Source organism: Aulonocara sp. 'chitande type north' Nkhata Bay, linkage group LG3 (genome assembly GCF_057382095.1).
Source record: "Aulonocara sp. 'chitande type north' Nkhata Bay isolate Kocher_YH1m ecotype deep benthic linkage group LG3, A_spYH_male_GT1.1, whole genome shotgun sequence".
Lineage (NCBI taxonomy): Eukaryota > Metazoa > Chordata > Actinopteri > Cichliformes > Cichlidae > Aulonocara > Aulonocara sp. 'chitande type north' Nkhata Bay.
The window spans coordinates 19,101,851-19,120,179 of NC_141346.1; the positions used below are offsets into that span (position 1 = coordinate 19,101,851).

At 39.8% G+C, this 18,329-nt stretch overlaps 2 protein-coding genes across 2 annotated transcripts; both read right to left on the minus strand.

Moving 5' to 3' along the window:
• Positions 1 to 151: 151 nt before the first annotated feature.
• Positions 152 to 2,390, minus strand: LOC147334361 (uncharacterized). The gene is made up of 4 exons (XM_086272186.1): positions 2,269 to 2,390; positions 567 to 932; positions 302 to 328; positions 152 to 216 (listed from the first exon to the last, which is right to left on the minus strand). Exons 1-4 carry the CDS (start codon positions 2,339 to 2,341, stop codon positions 152 to 154), a joined length of 531 nt encoding a protein of 176 aa, XP_086128312.1. The 5' UTR covers positions 2,342 to 2,390.
• Positions 2,391 to 9,262: 6,872 nt separating this feature from the next.
• Positions 9,263 to 12,116, minus strand: LOC147334362 (butyrophilin-like protein 8). The gene is made up of 4 exons (XM_086271976.1): positions 11,860 to 12,116; positions 11,568 to 11,780; positions 10,396 to 10,740; positions 9,263 to 10,173 (listed from the first exon to the last, which is right to left on the minus strand). The coding sequence occupies exons 2-4, from the start codon at positions 11,623 to 11,625 to the stop codon at positions 10,001 to 10,003; spliced, it is 576 nt and encodes a 191-aa protein (XP_086128102.1). The 5' UTR covers positions 11,626 to 11,780; positions 11,860 to 12,116; the 3' UTR covers positions 9,263 to 10,000.
• Positions 12,117 to 18,329: the final 6,213 nt, after the last annotated feature.

Below are 18,329 nucleotides of genomic sequence, written 5' to 3' on the forward strand. Positions count from 1 at the left end.
CAAAATCAAAAACTCATTATATCATATTTTGAGATGAAGAAATCTTTATTATTCTTATTTTTCATCATGATGAAGTTCTGTTACAAGTTCTTAACATGCCCAAACAAGAAAATGTTCTGATCACCGAATTCAGGATGTGTTGACTCACACTTCAGCTTTTTAAAGCTCTGAGACTAAGAACTTTGACTCTGCCGTTGTCTATATTTTCTGTAGCTCACACAGCCAACAATTGCACCAACAACAAGCAAAATAAAAACTGTCAAACTAGCTGGATGGATAACAACTCTAATTTTGAACCCTCCATCCTTTTTGTGAATGTCCGGCTGACCTGCAGGTGAGAAACAGGTGTGAGGTGTCAGCTGTCAGGTAGGTGATGAGTGAAGAACAGAACAGAATCCATTTCCTCTTCAAACTGCTGTCAGACATTATCTACTGCACTCTGATCACATCACTCAGACCAGCTGCTTTCTACAAAGTCTCATCAACAACATCTTTAGAAACAAACATCAACAACCAGGAAGCAGCTTCACCTCTGATCACACACACACTCAACTCTACTCACTCACCTGGAGGAACAACTCTCAGGTTTACACTGCAGATGGGGTTACCCTTGAAAAAGGCTCTCTTTTCATGGTTTGTTCCCGTCAACAGGACACGACACTCATATGTTCCATTATCAGCAGTTGTCACATCCGTCAGAACCAAAGACACGTCTCCATCCTCCATCTGTCTGTCCTTCAGATCCACCCGGTTCACAAAGGATGGATGCTGGTTGTCTGTAACAAACTGCTCATCCTGATACAAAAGGACATATTCTGGCTCCAAGTCACTTCTGCTCCACTGTACAGCGGTGATGTTGTTGTTGTCATAGACAGAAGCAAAACATGACAGATTGACATTGATTCCAGATTCAACTGTTGTGCTTAATGAGACTGAAAGAGAGCAAACACAGACCACATAAGTTAAATCAGGTCAAAGTGCAACTCTCACTCCAACTTCCACAGAGGCCGGTGTGGGGACGTCCCACCACATGTACTTTTAGCAATAATTTGCAATACTTGGGGACTTCATAATGAATGCCATGTTGCTGTTAATGACCACCCGCCTGACCTTATCAAGGGGATTAAACAAGTTAGGCCACGAGACCATGGAAGTTATCTCTGACCAAAATGTGTATAAATTAGAGGCCACGCTTTCAGAAGCTCTTCGAAGGTTTCAAGCTTTCAATATGTTATATAACTTTCCAAAAAGGGAAGTCTCTGGAGTCTCCCTCTGTATATCTGTATGTCTCAGAGCTTCTGTAATGGAAGATAATTACACTGGCAGTCATCTCCTGACCAAGAGAGTCAATGCCCATCATGTTAAAATGTCTAGCTTTACAGCTGAAATAAACTGGTGTGCAGCTGACTACAATTTTTTATTAGTTTCTATATATATGTCTCAATAAAAACAAACTTGGATAATGCAGTAAGAGGCATGTGTGGCAGGTGAGACCTGAGTCTGGGAACCGCCCCTGGTGGGCGGAGCTGGTCTTTGCTTTTTTCATAAGCTCAGGTGTGGGCAATTAGGTATTCCTCAGCAAACCTGAAGCTGCCAGTGCTTGGTCCAAGTTGGGCAAGTTGGTGTTTTTAATTTCTTTCCATGAAAGCTTGATGCGGGTCCCCCTAATCTTCTGTTAGAACGGTAGGTTACACAACAATGTACCACTTGAGCTCTGGTTGTTGTGGCCGAGGTTTACAGTTATTTGCACACTTGTAGGTAGGAAACATTGCGTTCCCGTGAGAACAGTGTAGTGGACTTCACCGCCACTGACCCATGTTTATTAGGGTGTTTAGAGCATTTATGGATTATCGATGGTATGACCTGCGGTCTGGTTCAGACCATCCAAGAAGGTGTGCTTTAGTTTTGTCCAGTGAAATTGTTTTTTTTTTTTGTTTTGTTTTTCTTAATTCAATCTCTTACTTGATTTAATTAGATATGAGTGTCTCGGGATTACAACCATATGACCTATAAATGCAGAGTGCTAACCAAGCCAAATGTAATTACCTGATAATTAACCTTGTAGTTCAAATATGATCACTTAGGATGAAACGTTAGTGTTTAGGCTGCCAAAAGTGTCTTACTTATTATTTCAGAAAATGTCATAGCCCACACAGAGACCCCCTGAGCCAGATGACTACATTTATATCTATATATCTATGTCCTAGTATGACTTAAGCAAATGCCGCTGATGCAGACACACAAATCGCGAACCGATATGCAACTCACATGTGGACACAGGCACGAGAAGGCAGGCAGACATCCAAATCCAGTAGTGTAACACAGATGTTACAGTGGGCATTTTCCACCTTCTGTAGATCTTCTGATCTCACACGGAATTAAGAAGAAGAAAAAAATCAGAACCTGCTTCTAATATCTTATCCTAAGCAAGTCAGATTAAGCAAGCTGGAAAGTCACCGACTGAGGGAACATGACGGTTTACTACATCTACACTCTTCCCATTGAGAAACTGGAGGTTGAGTAAGGGTGTGAGTTGGTGTGAGGGGAAATCGAAGTAAACTGCTTCTGAGTGTCAAAAACTTAATGACTAAACAATGACACAACAATGAAATATGTGCATTGAATAGGCCATTTTGGGGCATTCATCTATGTGTGCAGCATTTTTGCTGCAGCTTCCACAAAGGAAGAGCTAGTCTGGGTAATTTTGTCTGCTCTGATGTCAATAAGTTCAACTAAATTCATGTTTTTGATGTGTTTTCTTCTTTCTTTTAATTTACATCAAAGCCCAGTAACGCTATTTTGACTTTCCTGTTAGGCTCCAATCATCCAAGCCAAGAGACTGGTCTGCAACTATCTGACAACTGCCCGTGGTGAGGTAAAAACCCGTCGTCCAGGTTGTGCTGTAGGTTTAAAATAATAGTGTAATAGCAGTGAAGCATGAAATTGGCAAACCACTACCTGCATCCTATTTGACCTGGTGCTGAAAACGAGCCAAATAAACCAAATAAAAAGCAAATCACTGTCTCAATAAGGACACTTCCTTTGATACACAATGTACTCTGCATACTTCCATGTACCCATAAATTTTAACAGGGTAGTGTTGCCTCAACGCTGGAAGTTGTGCAGTTGCTGGAACTGTCCGTTGCAACATTGAAATTTCACTGTCATGCAAAATATTGGATTTTCTGAACATTTGAAGCCACAATCTACAACTTAACCTCACATGCTCCGAATTTGAATGAATGTCAACAATGGTACTGCCACACAGCTATAAATGCTGGCAATGACATTGGCCACTCGCGTAATAGACTCTACATAGATTTGCAGAAAAATTACAAATTAAAGCAAGACTCAACCAGAGTCAGGAGTCTTTTCACACACAGTACTTGGAATTTAGGTCATTAAAGTGTTGGGTGCAGTCTGATTTTTAAAAAACAAAACAAAAAAAAAACCCTACTTCGGATGCATGTAGATGAATAGAGATACTTCACAGACACAAGACTAAAGGTCATTTTACAGCAGGATATAAGAGCTGGTTTTGATATAAACCAGGCTTAGGGAATTTCAGGCCACAAGAACTGGTTTCCTGCAGCTGTGTCCTTGATCCAGCACAGCTGATTTAAATGGCTAAATTACCCCCTCAACATGTCTTGAAGTTCTCCAGAGGCCTGGTAATGAACTAATCATCGATTCAGGTGTGTTGGCCCAGGGTGAGATGTAAAACCTGCAGGACATCGGCTCTCGACGGAGTTCCCCACCCCTGATAGAAAGGGAATGTTGGCATGGTTTATATACCAGGCTGCAGTATTTGTAGAGAAGGTAAAACAATCACAGATGGGGTTAAATGATGCAGAAGTTCACATGATAAATCCAGTTTAATGCTATTATTTAGAACTGAGTAAGCACTGAAAAGGTCCAGTGGACCAGCTGGTGTGGTTCTTCTAATCAATTAGTCTTGCAGGAAATAGGCCTGGAAGATTTTAGATATGGAAACATTTCTTTTGGATAAAAAAGATTATTTTGAATAAAAATTAAAGAACCCAGATTTAAACTGAGGATCTCTGCATAATGAGGATATCTATGACATCCGTCTTCATCTAATCTGAGTGAATTTGGAGATCTCCAGCATCTCATCCTTTTCACAGGGTTATTGAGGTTCATCAAATGACTGTGACTATCAGCCTCAAGGCAAGAAGATGAAGAGCAGGACTCACTACTGTCAGGAAGTGGAGGCTATAATTCACACAGGCTCACTAAAATGGGACACTAGAAGATTAGAAAAATATTGTCTGGTTTTAATGAGTTTCCAGTTTTCTGCAAAATTTGGATAGGAGGTCATGGCTCCACCCTGACCTGCATCAGTTCGGGCTGGTGGTGTAGTGGTGTGACACATTTTCCATTTTTGCACACTCTGCCTGAGTCTTGTTGCTGAGCATATCCATCTTTTTATGACAACACACCATGTCACAAAGCTGAAATCATTCCAAACCAGTTGCCTCAATCCAACAGAGCACCTTTGGGATCGTCATGGAACGACAGATTTAGTCACTTAGTAGTTTGATATCAACAGATTTAAAGAGGGTAAAGAAACTATCAAAAGTAGAATTGTTGATAAGACCAGCGGAAGAACTACATTAAAGCTACACATTTTCCTTCATTCTTTTGTTGGTTGAAGAAACTTTGAAGACATTTCGAAAATGTAAACTAATTAGAGGCAGTCTATTGTGCCAGTGCTGATATACTCATATGAAGCTTGTTCATCCATCCATCAGTCTCTCTTTAAAGAGAGAAGCCCAGACCTCCCTCTCCTCTTCCAGCAGACATGGATGTGCAGCCAACAAATGTGTTGCAGTCGTGTGATGCTTTTATGTTAGTATGGACTAAATCCTCTGAGGAATGTTTCCACCAGCTTGTTAAAGCTATACTAGAATAAAGAAGGCAGTTTGTAAAGGAAAAGGGTTTCAGCTTATTACTATCAGATGTACCCAATAAAGTGGCCAGTGACTGGAAGCACTGTGTATAGGCATCAGTCACTGCTTAATAAAGGCCAGTAGGTGGCAGCAGAGGTGGTTCTACTCAGCACATGCCTGCTTTCACTTGACCTTTGACCCTTAGTTACAAGTCTTTACTCTTAAAGCTTTAAAGTTCTAAATCAGCAGTTCTCAAACTTTCCACAGTGAGTCCCACATCATAAACTATAATGGCTTTTGAACTACCGACATTAAAGTGCAGCAGTATTAGCCTGTTTAACACCACATACAGGAGACATGAGACAAGATTTATTTCTTTTATTAATGAAAGCACAAGCTCATCCATCACCTGTTCAAAAACACAAGAGCTATTTTATAATAGCTATCAACAAAGGCAAGAAACTGTTTGAATTAAACGAGAGTTGTTCTCAAACCATGTCCATACTACCATGGAGATGACGACTTTAGACCGAGATTATTTAGGGTTGTTTTTTTGTTTTGTTTTATAACTAAATTTTTAAAATAAATTTGCTTTGTCTTCTTAATATATGTTCTTCATGGGTTACCTGGTACTGACCTATGACCCCTCCAAATATCTTATTCGTGGTTTTTTTTTTTTTTTTTTTTTTTTTTTTTTTTTTTTTTAATGATTGATATGAACCAGGCCTGCACAACTTTGGATTGCAAAGTTTGGGTGAGAGGCCTTTGAGCCTCTCACATCAGCTCTAATGTTCTCTAACCTAAATGAGCCTGCTTTTCATCCACCCACACTCTGTCCTTCATGGGGAAAGGCTGGAGCCCTTCTCACAGTTTCTTTTCGCGCGGTAAAATAAATCAATGACAAACATATTGGAATCCAATCTGCACTACTTCAGAAACATTTGTTTAGCAGGAAATGGTCTCTGGCTCCAGCATGTCTTTTGGCTTGTCTCCCTCCCCTCAGTCCCAAACCGCTCATGGCAGATGGAGGCCAAAGCCTGGGTGGTTCTGGATGTGTTTTTACTTATGAGGGAGTTTTTAGGGTTTCACTAATGTCAGAGTTCTTGCTGGGAATCATCTGATTACTGGAGTTTTCTCTGCTTTCTTTGTTTATGTGTATGCTTATGTGCACATGTGTATTTTTTACTTTATGTAACCCAGCTGGAGAAACTGGTTAATATGGGATCAATACCTTTATATGGTATTAGTTTAGTTATAGAATCATTCTTTTATTTGTTTTTTGTTTTTCTGTCACAAGAAGTGATGCTGTGAAAACAAATGTTTTATTTACACACTTCCTGCTGTGCCTAGCAGGAGCTTGTTGTGTGTTAACATTGTGAGAGTGTCCTACCCATTTGAGAAAACCTATTCTCTTAACTGAAGAGTATCACACTTTGGCAGGATGTACGTAATCAATGTTTTTTAGTAAACCTAAAACAACCGTGGCTGCAGTAAAAGTCTGCTTGGGTGCACAAGAATTAATTAATGTTGAGGTATTTAAGTATTTGGGAGTGCTACTAGACTCTAAATTATCCTTTAAAAAACACATTAAAAAAGTAGTGAAAACTGTAAATGTTAATATACAGAACTTTAGACATATCCGCACATCATTAACAGACACAGCAGCGATTACATTCCTGCACTCTATGATACTGGCTCATATTGAATATTGTATTACAAGTTGGTCCTATACGAGCTCTGCTGCTATTGGGCCAATTGAAGTATGCTACAAAAGAGCATTGAAATTATTAGATAAAAAACCTTTTTCATATCACCATTGTCAAATTTTAGAAAAATACAAGTTTTTAAATTTTACTAATTTCAAATTATTTAAATCTGCCTGTCTAATATACAAAGTTATACATGGTCTGGCGCCTCCACCAATGAGTGATTTTATTAAACAAAAGTCTAGCAGTGTTGCCGGGTCTCGACTGACTCGAGCCACTGTTAGAGGTGATTGTGAACTGGCATTTAGACGGACCACCTTTTCACAGAATGCTCTGTCATATCAGGGAGTGAGCTTCTGGAATAGTCTTCCACTGTCAGTGAGGGAAAGTACAAGTCTACCCATCTTTAAGAGTCACTTAAAAGGGCGGCTGAGGGACACACAAACATGTAATCATGTTTAATAATCATGTTTAATATTGGACGGGAAAAAGAGTTAGTGTATTACAAAAAGGGAAACAACTGTTAGTGCAATGGGTGAACGCAATGTCACGACAGTCAGGGCATGTACAATACTGGGGTTTGTGCAATATAATTGATGTTTCCATTATTGTTATCTATACTGTCCTCTGTGTCCACTCTCCTTGTCATTGTTTGTTCTAGTATAATGTGATCACTGTTTTTGTCCTTGTCACATGACCTGTAAATAGTGTCTCTGTATGTTTTTACTAACTTGTGGTTAACACCAACCTGCCAGAGGGTCTGCAGATGGAAATTAGCCCAAGGCTATAATCTGGCATATTTACATTTGTTAAAATGTTCATTAATATGTATTGCCCCTCTTTCTAAAAAAATAAATAAATAAAAAAAATGAAAATTGTAACTTGCAGTTATTTCATATGACTGCTGAAAGAAGTGATAGATCAGAGACTATAAACGTGTTTCTAAATACAGGTCAGGTATTTTAGTGAGCTATGAGCTCCACGAGGAAGAGCCAGTGTTTCAAATGTCTCTAGATGGCTGTTTTGGCTGCTGACAGCCTGCACTGCACTTCTCACAGTGCTTCGCAGGCTCCTGATGAGAGACATGAGGGGGAGAGCAGGGTTGAAAATGATAAACTACCAGTGAATTGTATATTTTAGAGCTTTACATTTGCTGCACTTGCAATTTCGCTCACTAAAGGAAAAAAAAAAAACTGTTTTCATAATGGATGCATCCACCCCACACATTTCCCTTGCTAGATCTGCTGACTGTAGGTGAGAAGACCTGGGCAGCAAGTCAGGGAACACTCAAAAATGTTGTCCTCCCTAAAAATTAAATGCTTATAAAACAGTTATGCTGTTTATTACTATACTATTCACTGTGTTTGCTGAGTTGAACTGTTGGATCCCTCTGTTTGTTGCTATTTATTGCAGGCCACATCCCGCGCAGGCTCCTCTCACCCACTGCTCGCAGAGGAGCCTAATGGCCTCATCTGAATATGATGCGGGTCTGGTTAAAGATTGCATGGGAACAAACTTGCCTTGTCAAATACATGACAGCATCTCACACAGTTTTATTTTAAAAGCTAAATATCACGATTGGGTCTGTGACTAAAGTGAGTGCAACAGTACAGATGTGGGAAGAAACTCACATTCCAGGGATAAATAGTTAGAATGAGGTGGTTAGTAAGCATCTGGCAGTAAACATTAGTGTGAACTGTGCTCTGTTCTTTCATCCTGCAGCTGCGCTGGTAGAAGAGAGTGAGGGGTGAAAAAGCGCCGTCCTCCAACAAGAGCATACCAAGCTCCAGCTTAGTGACGTGCAGAGCGAGACTCTGAGCCGCCCACGAGGGATCTGGATGGAACGCAGACGGTGTCTGATAAACAGTCAGGGAGTGTTTTCTGGGAATTCCAGTGTGTTTTTGAGTTAAGGTGGTTATTGGTGTGACTTTCGAATTGTTTCAAACTTTCCTCTAGCTCTGATTTAAAGTGACCAGTGTAAATATAATGTGCAAATTTCATTTGACTAACAATGACTTGTGCACAACTCTGCATGGCAGCAATACTGCTTCGTAGGGTGATGCCAGTTCCTGACACATAAGAAAGCTGTGCATTAGATCCTAACTGAAAATTAAACACTTCTTTTTCTGTTGCACACTCAGTCACAAACTGCACTCAGCAACAGCCAGAGCTGCAGAGTGCACCCACATAGCATTAAAAGTTACAGGGTGATGAGCTAAATTCAACCTGAAAGAAACAGACAAACAAAAATGCATCAGGACTTTATTCTGTGGATGACTGACATGAAGCCTGATTATATACCAGATTTTTTATAGCAGGGTAAAGATGTGTCACAATGAAATGAATGTTTGATGTTCAAAAAGGCACAAATACCTTCTTCTTCTTCAGAAAGAAACCAAAACAGAAACAGCAGTGATGAAGATGATTTTCACATTTCTGCTTTTATTCTTTTATTGTGATTACGAGTTTTACATGCAAGCATTTTTTTTTACTAAATAACAAGCAATGAAAGAGACACGTCACAGCAGTTGCTCATAAGTCCTCATTAGATTCATATTTTCCTTAAATTAATAATCTTCGATCTTTTGTGGCTCGTGAGTCTATTCATACCTGTGTACAATACAGTACTTGTAGATGGCAGTAGATGGCAGAGCTCCTGGCACTGCCAAAATGCACAAGGTACATATATAATTAATGGAATTTCCCCCCAACCCCTATTCCAAAAGTTCAGTGATTAAAGTTTTTCCTGTTAAGCCCCAACGAGGCTGCCTGAGCTTGCTCTTTGAAAATGACAAACCCAAAAGGAATGTAAACAATCTCGGTATCAAAACAAAGCTGGTGAACACTGGTGAGATCAATTTTACATTACATTATTAAAATGTATAAAAGTTCTTATTGTTGATTCTAATCTTCTGATCTCTGAAATTCACATTTCTGCTGCTGAACACAAACCAAGAGTGATGGTTGAGTCGGTCAAGTTAATTAATTTCACTTTAATCTGTTCACAAGCTGAAGCGATTTCCACATTGTCTCCGTCAGGCTGTGTGACAGCAAAGCTTCAAGTGTATCAAGTTCAAGTTTCAGAGCAGCTATTAAAACAGAAGCACTGAGTTTTTGTTCAAGTTGAATATTTGAACACTGCAGCAAAGACATCCAGTGTAAAGAGCAGAATATTGTAATAATGCTGAGATTATTCAAAGTGATTCATAGTCAGAATTATATTGTGTGATCTGGATGAAGCAATAACTGGATAATAAATGATAAAACAGCAAAATTCGATGTTTTCTTTGCTCTCACACACTAGGTCAACAGCTAAACAAAAACCTATAACTGTCGGTGACATTTCACAAATCAGTTTCATTGTGAAGTTCCAGCTGTGTCTGTTCACTGACAACACTGGGAAGTGGGAACAGCAGCAGGAGACTGTTTAATGACAAGAGGTCTGAGACGAACTTCTTTTGCCTTTTTATGGTTTATGTAGATCACAAATCCAGCAAGAGCAGCAACAACGAGGGCAGCAGCAGCAACTACCACACCAACGATTAGTCCAACAGATCCTGCAGGTGAGAAACAGGTGTGAGGTGTCAGCTGTGAAGAACAGAACAGAATCCATTTCCTCTTCAAACTGCTGTCAGACATTATCTACTGCACTCTGATCACATCACTCAGACCAGCTGCTTTCTACAAAGTCTCATCAACAACATCTTTAGAAACAAACATCAACAAGCAGGAAGCAGCTTCACCTCTGATCACACACACACTCAACTCTACTCACTCACCTGGAGGATCAACACTCAGGGTGATGATGCTGATGAGCTTAAAACCACTTGTTCCTTTCTCAACGACACGACACTCGTATCTTCCAGCGTCATTAATTGTCACATTGTTCAGAATCAAAGACACGTCTCCATCCTTCATCTGTTTGTCCTTTAGATCCACCCGGTCCTTAAAAGATGGATGCTGGCGCACTAAAGTTTTCATCTCATCCCGATACAAAAAAACATAGTCATCTCCCAGGTCAGCTCTTCTCCACATAACAGTCTGGATGTTGTTTGGAGCTCGACATAGCAGCGTGACGTTCTGTCCAGACTCAGCTGTGACGTTTTTCTGGCCTGAAAGAGAAACTATACAGAGCAGAGAGGTAAAGGTTTCAAACAGCTGTTTACTTCAACAGAAAGCATCAGGGTCACTGGACATGGACTGTACAGTTAACACTTGGGTAGCAGCATTTGGGACAATATAATGTGTTTCAATGACAATCCAGGGAATTTTCCTTTAAATTTAACTGTTAAAAAGTGTTTTTTCTGGAAAAAAGGAAAAACAAGATTATTAATAAATCGAGCAAAACATTCAGAATTTGATTGATTATTTAAAAAAAAAAGAAAATCCACTGACCAGTTCGACAGAAGGCCTGACAAATCAAAGAAGACATGTAAAATGCCTGATTATTTGAGAATTATTTCTATGATCAGAACAACTAAAGAGGTTCGCAACCAAGAAACACCCTCGAGGATTTAAAATAGAGTTTAATTACCATTATAAACAGCATCTTTTGGTTTTAGACTTAATAATAATAATAACAATAATAATACTCCTCCTTCCTCGTGAGCATTTTTGACTTTGTTAGACTTTGTGAAGTCGTTTGTCTCAACCATGGAAAAAGTCTGCAGCTGTGCACTTTAGTTATCTTCTTTCGGGGGTTTTGGTGCAGCTGAGCTGATTGTGATTTTCAACACTTTGAATCAATGTCTGCTTTGAATCAAGGGACTGTGTATAAAAATGTCAGTAACTCCGAAAGTCCTGAATTCCTTATTTAGTTAACTTTGATTTGCTCCAGGTTTGTGTGGTTAAATTCTAATTGTACACAAACTCCACCTAAAACTTTTATTACTGATTACAGCCTATAACTTCACGCAGACTGATTAAAGTTGGTACACAGACCACAGCTTACCTTGAGAGGTACAACCCAGCAGGCACGCAGAAAGCAGAATCCAGATGAGTCCAGCCATTCTCTTCCTCCAGGACTTTCCAGATGTTTAGACCGTTGTCAGGACTCAGAGGTCTGTGGCGTGGAATGGACTCGGGCGCAGAACCAAAGACCGGAAGCTCCAAGTGATTTGCGAAAACAAAAACTGCTGAGACTGGAGTGGGGCTGGTGAGGGCACTGAAACATAGGAGAGGAAAATCAGAACAGTCCAAGGAGTTGTGAGTGTTTTCCCATTTGACAAGCTGGGATGGCTTACGTGTTTGCAGGCGGGGATTAGCTGGAGGTGGAGGCGAGGCGAGGTCCAGGCGAGTGCTGAGTCCAATATAGGTGTGCAGGGAGGCAGGCAGGTGAGAATGGCAGTTTGTTTGAAAAAGATTAAGCAGCAGCTGAATCCAGAAGCAAGGCTATGGCAGGGTTTGGAATGACGAGTCCAGGTACGGAGTCCAGACTAAGTAATGCACACTGATAAATACACAGGAACATGAGGCTGTGAACTAACTGAGGACTCATTGTGTGCGCTGCCAGAATAATTGCCTGCAGCTGAGGAGCTGATGCTGTGGAAAGTTACTCAGGCTCGCCCACACAATGACAAAGGTTGACTCTGAGAAGTGCTCCATTATTTTAATGTTTCCTGGGTGGGTGTGGGCTCATTTAAAGTCGGTCAATAAAATAATTAAAAACAGATGTTAGCAACTCCATTTATTCTTGTAATAACAAGTTTTTATTATACTGATTTATGCCTCTACAGTCCTTTTGCTTTTCTTTTTTTAAGGATTGTTACTTAGGTTACTGTTACTTACTTTTTTAAGGACTGTTAGGGCTTAAATCTAGTAAATAAAGTGTCTTCAGATGTCTGCTGTTGTTTCCTGAATAATCTGATCTGGAATCAGTCCACAGTGAACAAACACACTGAGCAAAAGTGTAATCTGAACTAAAGTCAAATCTTTAAACTGAACCAAGAATCAAACTGCAGGAAAACCTGATGGAAAACCTGCTCACTGACCTTCTCTCACTTTAATCAGCACAGGGTGCGATAGACAGCAGTGATGATTTTTTATTTTTAGCCTGGCTCTCAGTCAGCTCAGAATAAATAGATTCAAATGTTGGATTATTAGCCTTCATTGTTGGTGTTTCTGCTCACAGGTACAAACTACCATCAGTCTGCACCATTAAACAGACACATAATGAACTTGCATATATATAAAGTTCTTTTCTGTCTCACTGACAGCTCAAAGTGCTGTTGACTAACCACACACTCATACAGCAGCTTATTCTGTGCACTTCAAGCACCTCACCTACCTCACATACATGACCCACCTAGAATCACCAGTTAGCGACACATACAGTGGGGCAAAAAAGTATTTAGTCAGCCACCGATTGTGCAAGTTCCCCCACTTAAAATGATGACAGAGGTCAGTAATTTGCACCAGAGGTACACTTCAACTGTGAGAGACAGAATGTGAAAAAAAACATCCATGAATCCACATGGTAGGATTTGTAAAGAATTTATTCGTAAATCAGGGTGGAAAATAAGTATTTGGTCAATAACAAAAATACAACTCAATACTTTGTAACATAACCTTTGTTGGCAATAACAGAGGTCAAACGTTTACTATAGGTCTTTACCAGGTTTGCACACACAGTAGCTGGTATTTTGGCCCATTCCTCCATGCAGATCTTCTCGAGAGCAGTGATGTTTTGGGGCTGTCGCCGAGCAACACGGACTTTCAACTCCCGCCACAGATTTTCTATGGGGTTGAGGTCTGGAGACTGGCTAGGCCACTCCAGGACTTTCAAATGCTTCTTACGGAGCCACTCCTTTGTTGCCCGGGCGGTGTGTTTTGGATCATTGTCATGTTGGAAGACCCAGCCTCGTTTCATCTTCAAAGTTCTCACTGATGGAAGGAGGTTTTGGCTCAAAATCTCACGATACATGGCCCCATTCATTCTGTCCTTAACACGGATCAGTCGTCTTGTCCCCTTGGCAGAAAAACAGCCCCATAGCATGATGTTTCCACCCCCATGCTTCACAGTAGGTATGGTGTTCTTGGGATGCAACTCAGTATTCTTCTTCCTCCAAACACGACGAGTTGAGTTTATACCAAAAAGTTCTACTTTGGTTTCATCTGACCACATGACATTCTCCCAATCCTCTGCTGTATCATCCATGTGCTCTCTGGCAAACTTCAGACGGGCCTGGACATGCACTGGCTTCAGCAGCGGAACACGTCTGGCACTGCGGGATTTGATTCCCTGCCGTTGTAGTGTGTTACTGATGGTGACCTTTGTTACTTTGGTCCCAGCTCTCTGCAGGTCATTTACCAGGTCCCCCCGTGTGGTTCTGGGATCTTTGCTCACCGTTCTCATGATCATTTTGACCCCATGGGATGAGATCTTGCGTGGAGCCCCAGATCGTGGGAGATTATCAGTGGTCTTGTATGTCTTCCATTTTCTGATGATTGCTCCCACAGTTGATTTTTTCACACCAAGCTGCTTGCCTATTGTAGATTCACTCTTCCCAGTCTGGTGCAGGTCTACAATACTTTTCCTGGTGTCCTTCGAAAGCTCTTTGGTCTTGGCCATGGCGGAGTTTGGAGTCTGACTGTTTGAGGCTGTGGACAGGTGTCTTTTATACAGATGATGGGTTCAAACAGGTGCCATTCATACAGGTAACGAGTGGGGGACAGAAAAGCGTCTTACAGAAGACGTTACAGGTCTGTGAGAGCCAGAGATTTTCCTTGTTTGAGGTGACCAAATACTTATTTTCCACCCTGATTTACGAATAAATTCTTTACAAATCCTACCATGTGAATTCATGGATTTTTTTTTCACATTCTGTCTCTCACAGTTGAAGTGTACCTCTGGTGCAAATTACTGACCTCTGTCATCATTTTAAGTGGGGGAACTTGCACAATCGGTGGCTGACTAAATACTTTTTTGCCCCACTGTATTGTTCAAATGGAGGAAATACAAACCTCTTCTGTCATGTGAGAAAGTGTTAGTTTTTAGATGTACTAACACATATTTACATAAGAGTTTGTATAATGAAGTTGTGAAGAGAAGAGTCTGCTGTTAAAAGAAACAGTTTATAACTGCATTACTCATCCTGTCCTGCAGAGGCAGCAGTTAGTGCTGTCATTCACTTTAAAGCAGTGTCGGAAAAAACATGGAAATACCGCTGTAAAGGTTTATTATTATCAGTGTCGGTCAAGTTACTTGAAAAAAGTAATCGGTAACTAATTACAGATTACTTCCCCAAGCCCGTTACATTACTGATTACTTATTTTCAAAAAGTAGTTAATTACTTAGTTACTTTTTAAAAACACGATTTACAACCTGAAGAGGTGATAAAGCGATAGATCTTTCAGCCCAATTCTACTTTTTCTGCATAATCCATCATACAAAACGTAATCAAATGGAAAAGTCTTTTTTTAAAACTTGTTTTATTAGTTTTAATCTTTTAACTTTATGCATAAAAAAAATAATAATTATATGCAACATTCTCTGACTTGAAGAAATTGGTTACCATTTAAACCTATTTTCTGCACATTCCAGCACATAAAATGAAACATTTTTTGTGTTTACACTCACTCTTTCAAATAGATGCAAGTAAAACATGCATTGCTCTAATTTCACCTGTAAAGCAGGACTGGGGTAGGCGAAGGTTTACCCTGGTGCAGGTGTGCCGCAGCGGTCAGTGGAAGAATCCGCGAGTTTCTCTGTGAGTTTCCCATTACGTCGTGCTTGTTTAGGGGTTTTTTTCTGTAAAAAGAAGTTTTCTTCAGCAGACACTAATGTTTTTTTCACTTTTTATAGAATCAAACTCAAAGTAAGGTCAGTACTTCCACGCTTTAAACGCTGCACGCTCATACTCTCTCGTGCACTCGATATATTATCCATTGTTGATCTGCACACAGCTGTTGTCACAAACGTCGCACTCGCTTACGTCACTGTCATGAGACATTCTCGCAAAAAATCACGGTTTTAGTAACGCAGTAATGCAGCGTTCCTACGGGAAAATAACAGTAATCTAATTACCATTTTTGCAATAGTAATCCCTTACTTTACTCATTACTTGAAAAAAGTAATCAGATTACAGTGACGCGTAATGCGTTACTGCCCATCTCTGAATATTATAGACTCATTGATTCTCAGTTCTTCTCAGATTTTTATTTGCTTAAAATTTGAAAAACACGCATCACTTTCACACCACTTCACAATTGTGTTGCTCCATAACAGAAAATCCCAATTAAAAACATTTAAGTTTGTGTTTGTAAGGCGACAAAATGTGTAAAAGTTCAGGGGTATGAATACTTTTTCATGGTACTGTATATGCAGGTATTTTTGTATATGCAGCTCCGTCTGCAGCCTCCTGTCTGATCTGTTCTGTTACAGGGTCTGAATTAGTTTGGTCACATAGATGAAGGCTAATAATACATGAAGTTTCACAAATATACGTCATCCTTTACACTATTTATACTCAAACAAACGTATAAAGATACATGTTTGTTTGAGTCATTCTTTAACATGAGAAAATTCAGGACAGAGTTTGTTTCAGAAATGCACGTTTATATTTTATACTTTTGATGGTACACTGACATCAACCTGAGTGTGTGTACATATTTAATCTGATTTAATGGACCCTACAGTGGCCCCTACAGACAAAGCAAATTATTTCTCAAATCTCATCATAATCATAACTCAAGGCTTTTATTCAACACAGTGTTTCTAAAGTCAGAAAAAGACTATTGGATAAAGTGCTTTTTCTTTTCGTGCCTCATTTTTGTGGAACAACATCCCTCAAGATATTGTTATGTGTGGCTGTGTGCAGACAGGAATAGGACCCAAGGTGCAGACTCGGGAGACAGTCGTAAACTCAAAATGGCTTTAATGTGATACTCAAAATATAACATAACTGGGAAAAACTCAAAACAAACTTAACCTGGAGGAATGACAGAACACACAGCTAGGAAACTGGTAGATCGCAACACAGACACAGAGAAACACAGGGCTTAAATACACAGAGGGAGCAATCAGGGAATGGGTAACAGGAGGGAAACACAGCTGGGGCAAATCAGGTCTAACGAGACAAGGGGAAGCAAAACCAGACACATTAACATCAGACATGGATTTTCAAAGTAAAACAGGAAACATAACACAGACTCACGGGCAGGCACTATAACAAAGGGAACAGAGACGTGGGAACAGGGCAGACACAAACATTGACTGAACACGGGGATATAGGAACTTAGGATACACATAGACGCGAACTAGACAAGGGGATGCAGGTGATAGGGGAGACAGAGCAACTAAAGAAGACAGAGACCTAAGCCATAAGACAGAACTCAAAGAAACCAAAAACTAGAAAGTATAAATAATATCATAAACTCAAAAACCCTGGGTCGACGACCCAGGCATCCTAACAGATATTAGGCAGGCATGCTCTGTGGAGGTTTTTAAAGCTAAGTTGAAAACCCACTTGTTCACCCTATCCTACATGTCTTAATTCTATGCCGTTTAGTTTTTAATTATTTATTGTTTTTAACTTGTATTATGTTTTTAACTTTTCTTTTAAAGCTCGGCTGGACCATATGAACTGAGATTTTTCTCTTCATCTTTTAAAACTCTTTAAGTTTTAAAAGTTTCCAATGATGCTCATGCTTCTTTTAATCTGCAGTTAAGGTTTTATTTAGATCTTAATCAGCCACAATGACTCACATTTTCCTTCAGTAATATTTGTGAAACCCAAAGAACTCCTCAAGAAGAACAAGTGAGACCAAAGTTTCTTACAGAGATCTGCAGAGATCACTGCTGTGGGGAGGGCAGCACTGTCCTGCCAGTTACTGATTGTTTTCCATACACTGCATTACATTACATTCAAATATTAGTTATAATATGTGTTAGATGTGTATGTTTAATGAGAAGATCAAACATAATATATAAAAATCTAGTCTGAGCGCTTGTGTGGACCAGCAACAGGATTCCAGTGGTTGGACTGGTGGATTACTTCATGAGTAGATGCCATTTTGGTCAGACGGGACCTCTGAAAACACAAACACACACAGTTCAAACAATAAGAGAACATTCACAGTTAAGATCAGTAAAGGTCATTTTTAGAACAGATCTTCAGCGAGGAAACAACAAACTCTTATTAAAGGTTTTACAGCCAAACTGTCACAAATAAGGTTTTAGTGTGAAAGAGAGTTTGGTTTGGGTTGCAGTAATGCTGCTGCTAATGTACAGAACAGGACACTTTGCCAGAGTCAGTGGATGGGAGCTGGAGGAGTGAGGGCAAGCTCTCCTCCTTCGTACCTCGCTAAGTAAGTTAGCTGGATTAGATTGTTGACGATTTCGCGTGATCTTGGATCGTTCGGTTCTCCGAAGCTCATCCGGGACTTGCTGTAATAGCAACAGAGCCGTAAGCGTAAACCTGCTTGGGAGCAGGTTTACTTTATGTAAACAGGATTAGATCGCGGCCACTCAAGTATGTCCGCTTCATCTATACGAAAGCAACAGCAATATTTAACCACTGTTTCACCATAAATAAATATTATCAATGTAACCAAAGATAATGCAGTATTTGATCCTGCAGCACTTGATCCATTTATTGATTTCACACAGATACATACAGGTCATTTCCTAAAAAAAGGGAAATGTACTATTAACATTCTATTACATGTATGTGATTATTTCAGATGTAATTCATATTTTAGAGTAGTAATTGTA

Bases quoted from the DNA above. Each gene is read 5' to 3' on its own strand.
- LOC147334361 (XM_086272186.1), bottom strand. From the start codon at position 2,341: ATGCCCACTGTAACATCTGTGTTACACTACTGGATTTGGATGTCTGCC. The intron at 933-2,268 runs GTGAGTTGCATA...GCTCTCTTTCAG, and splicing joins TCTCGTGCCTGTGTCCACAT to TCTCATTAAGCACAACAGTT. The intron at 217-301 runs GAGGGTTCAAAA...TGTTGGCTGTGT, and splicing joins GGACATTCACAAAAAGGATG to GAGCTACAGAAAATATAGAC.
- LOC147334362 (XM_086271976.1), bottom strand. From the start codon at position 11,625: ATGGCTGGACTCATCTGGATTCTGCTTTCTGCGTGCCTGCTGGGTTGT. The intron at 10,741-11,567 runs GTAAGCTGTGGT...TGCTCTGTATAG, and splicing joins GCTGGGTTGTACCTCTCAAG to TTTCTCTTTCAGGCCAGAAA. The intron at 10,174-10,395 runs GTGAGTGAGTAG...TCTCACCTGCAG, and splicing joins CCTGAGTGTTGATCCTCCAG to GATCTGTTGGACTAATCGTT.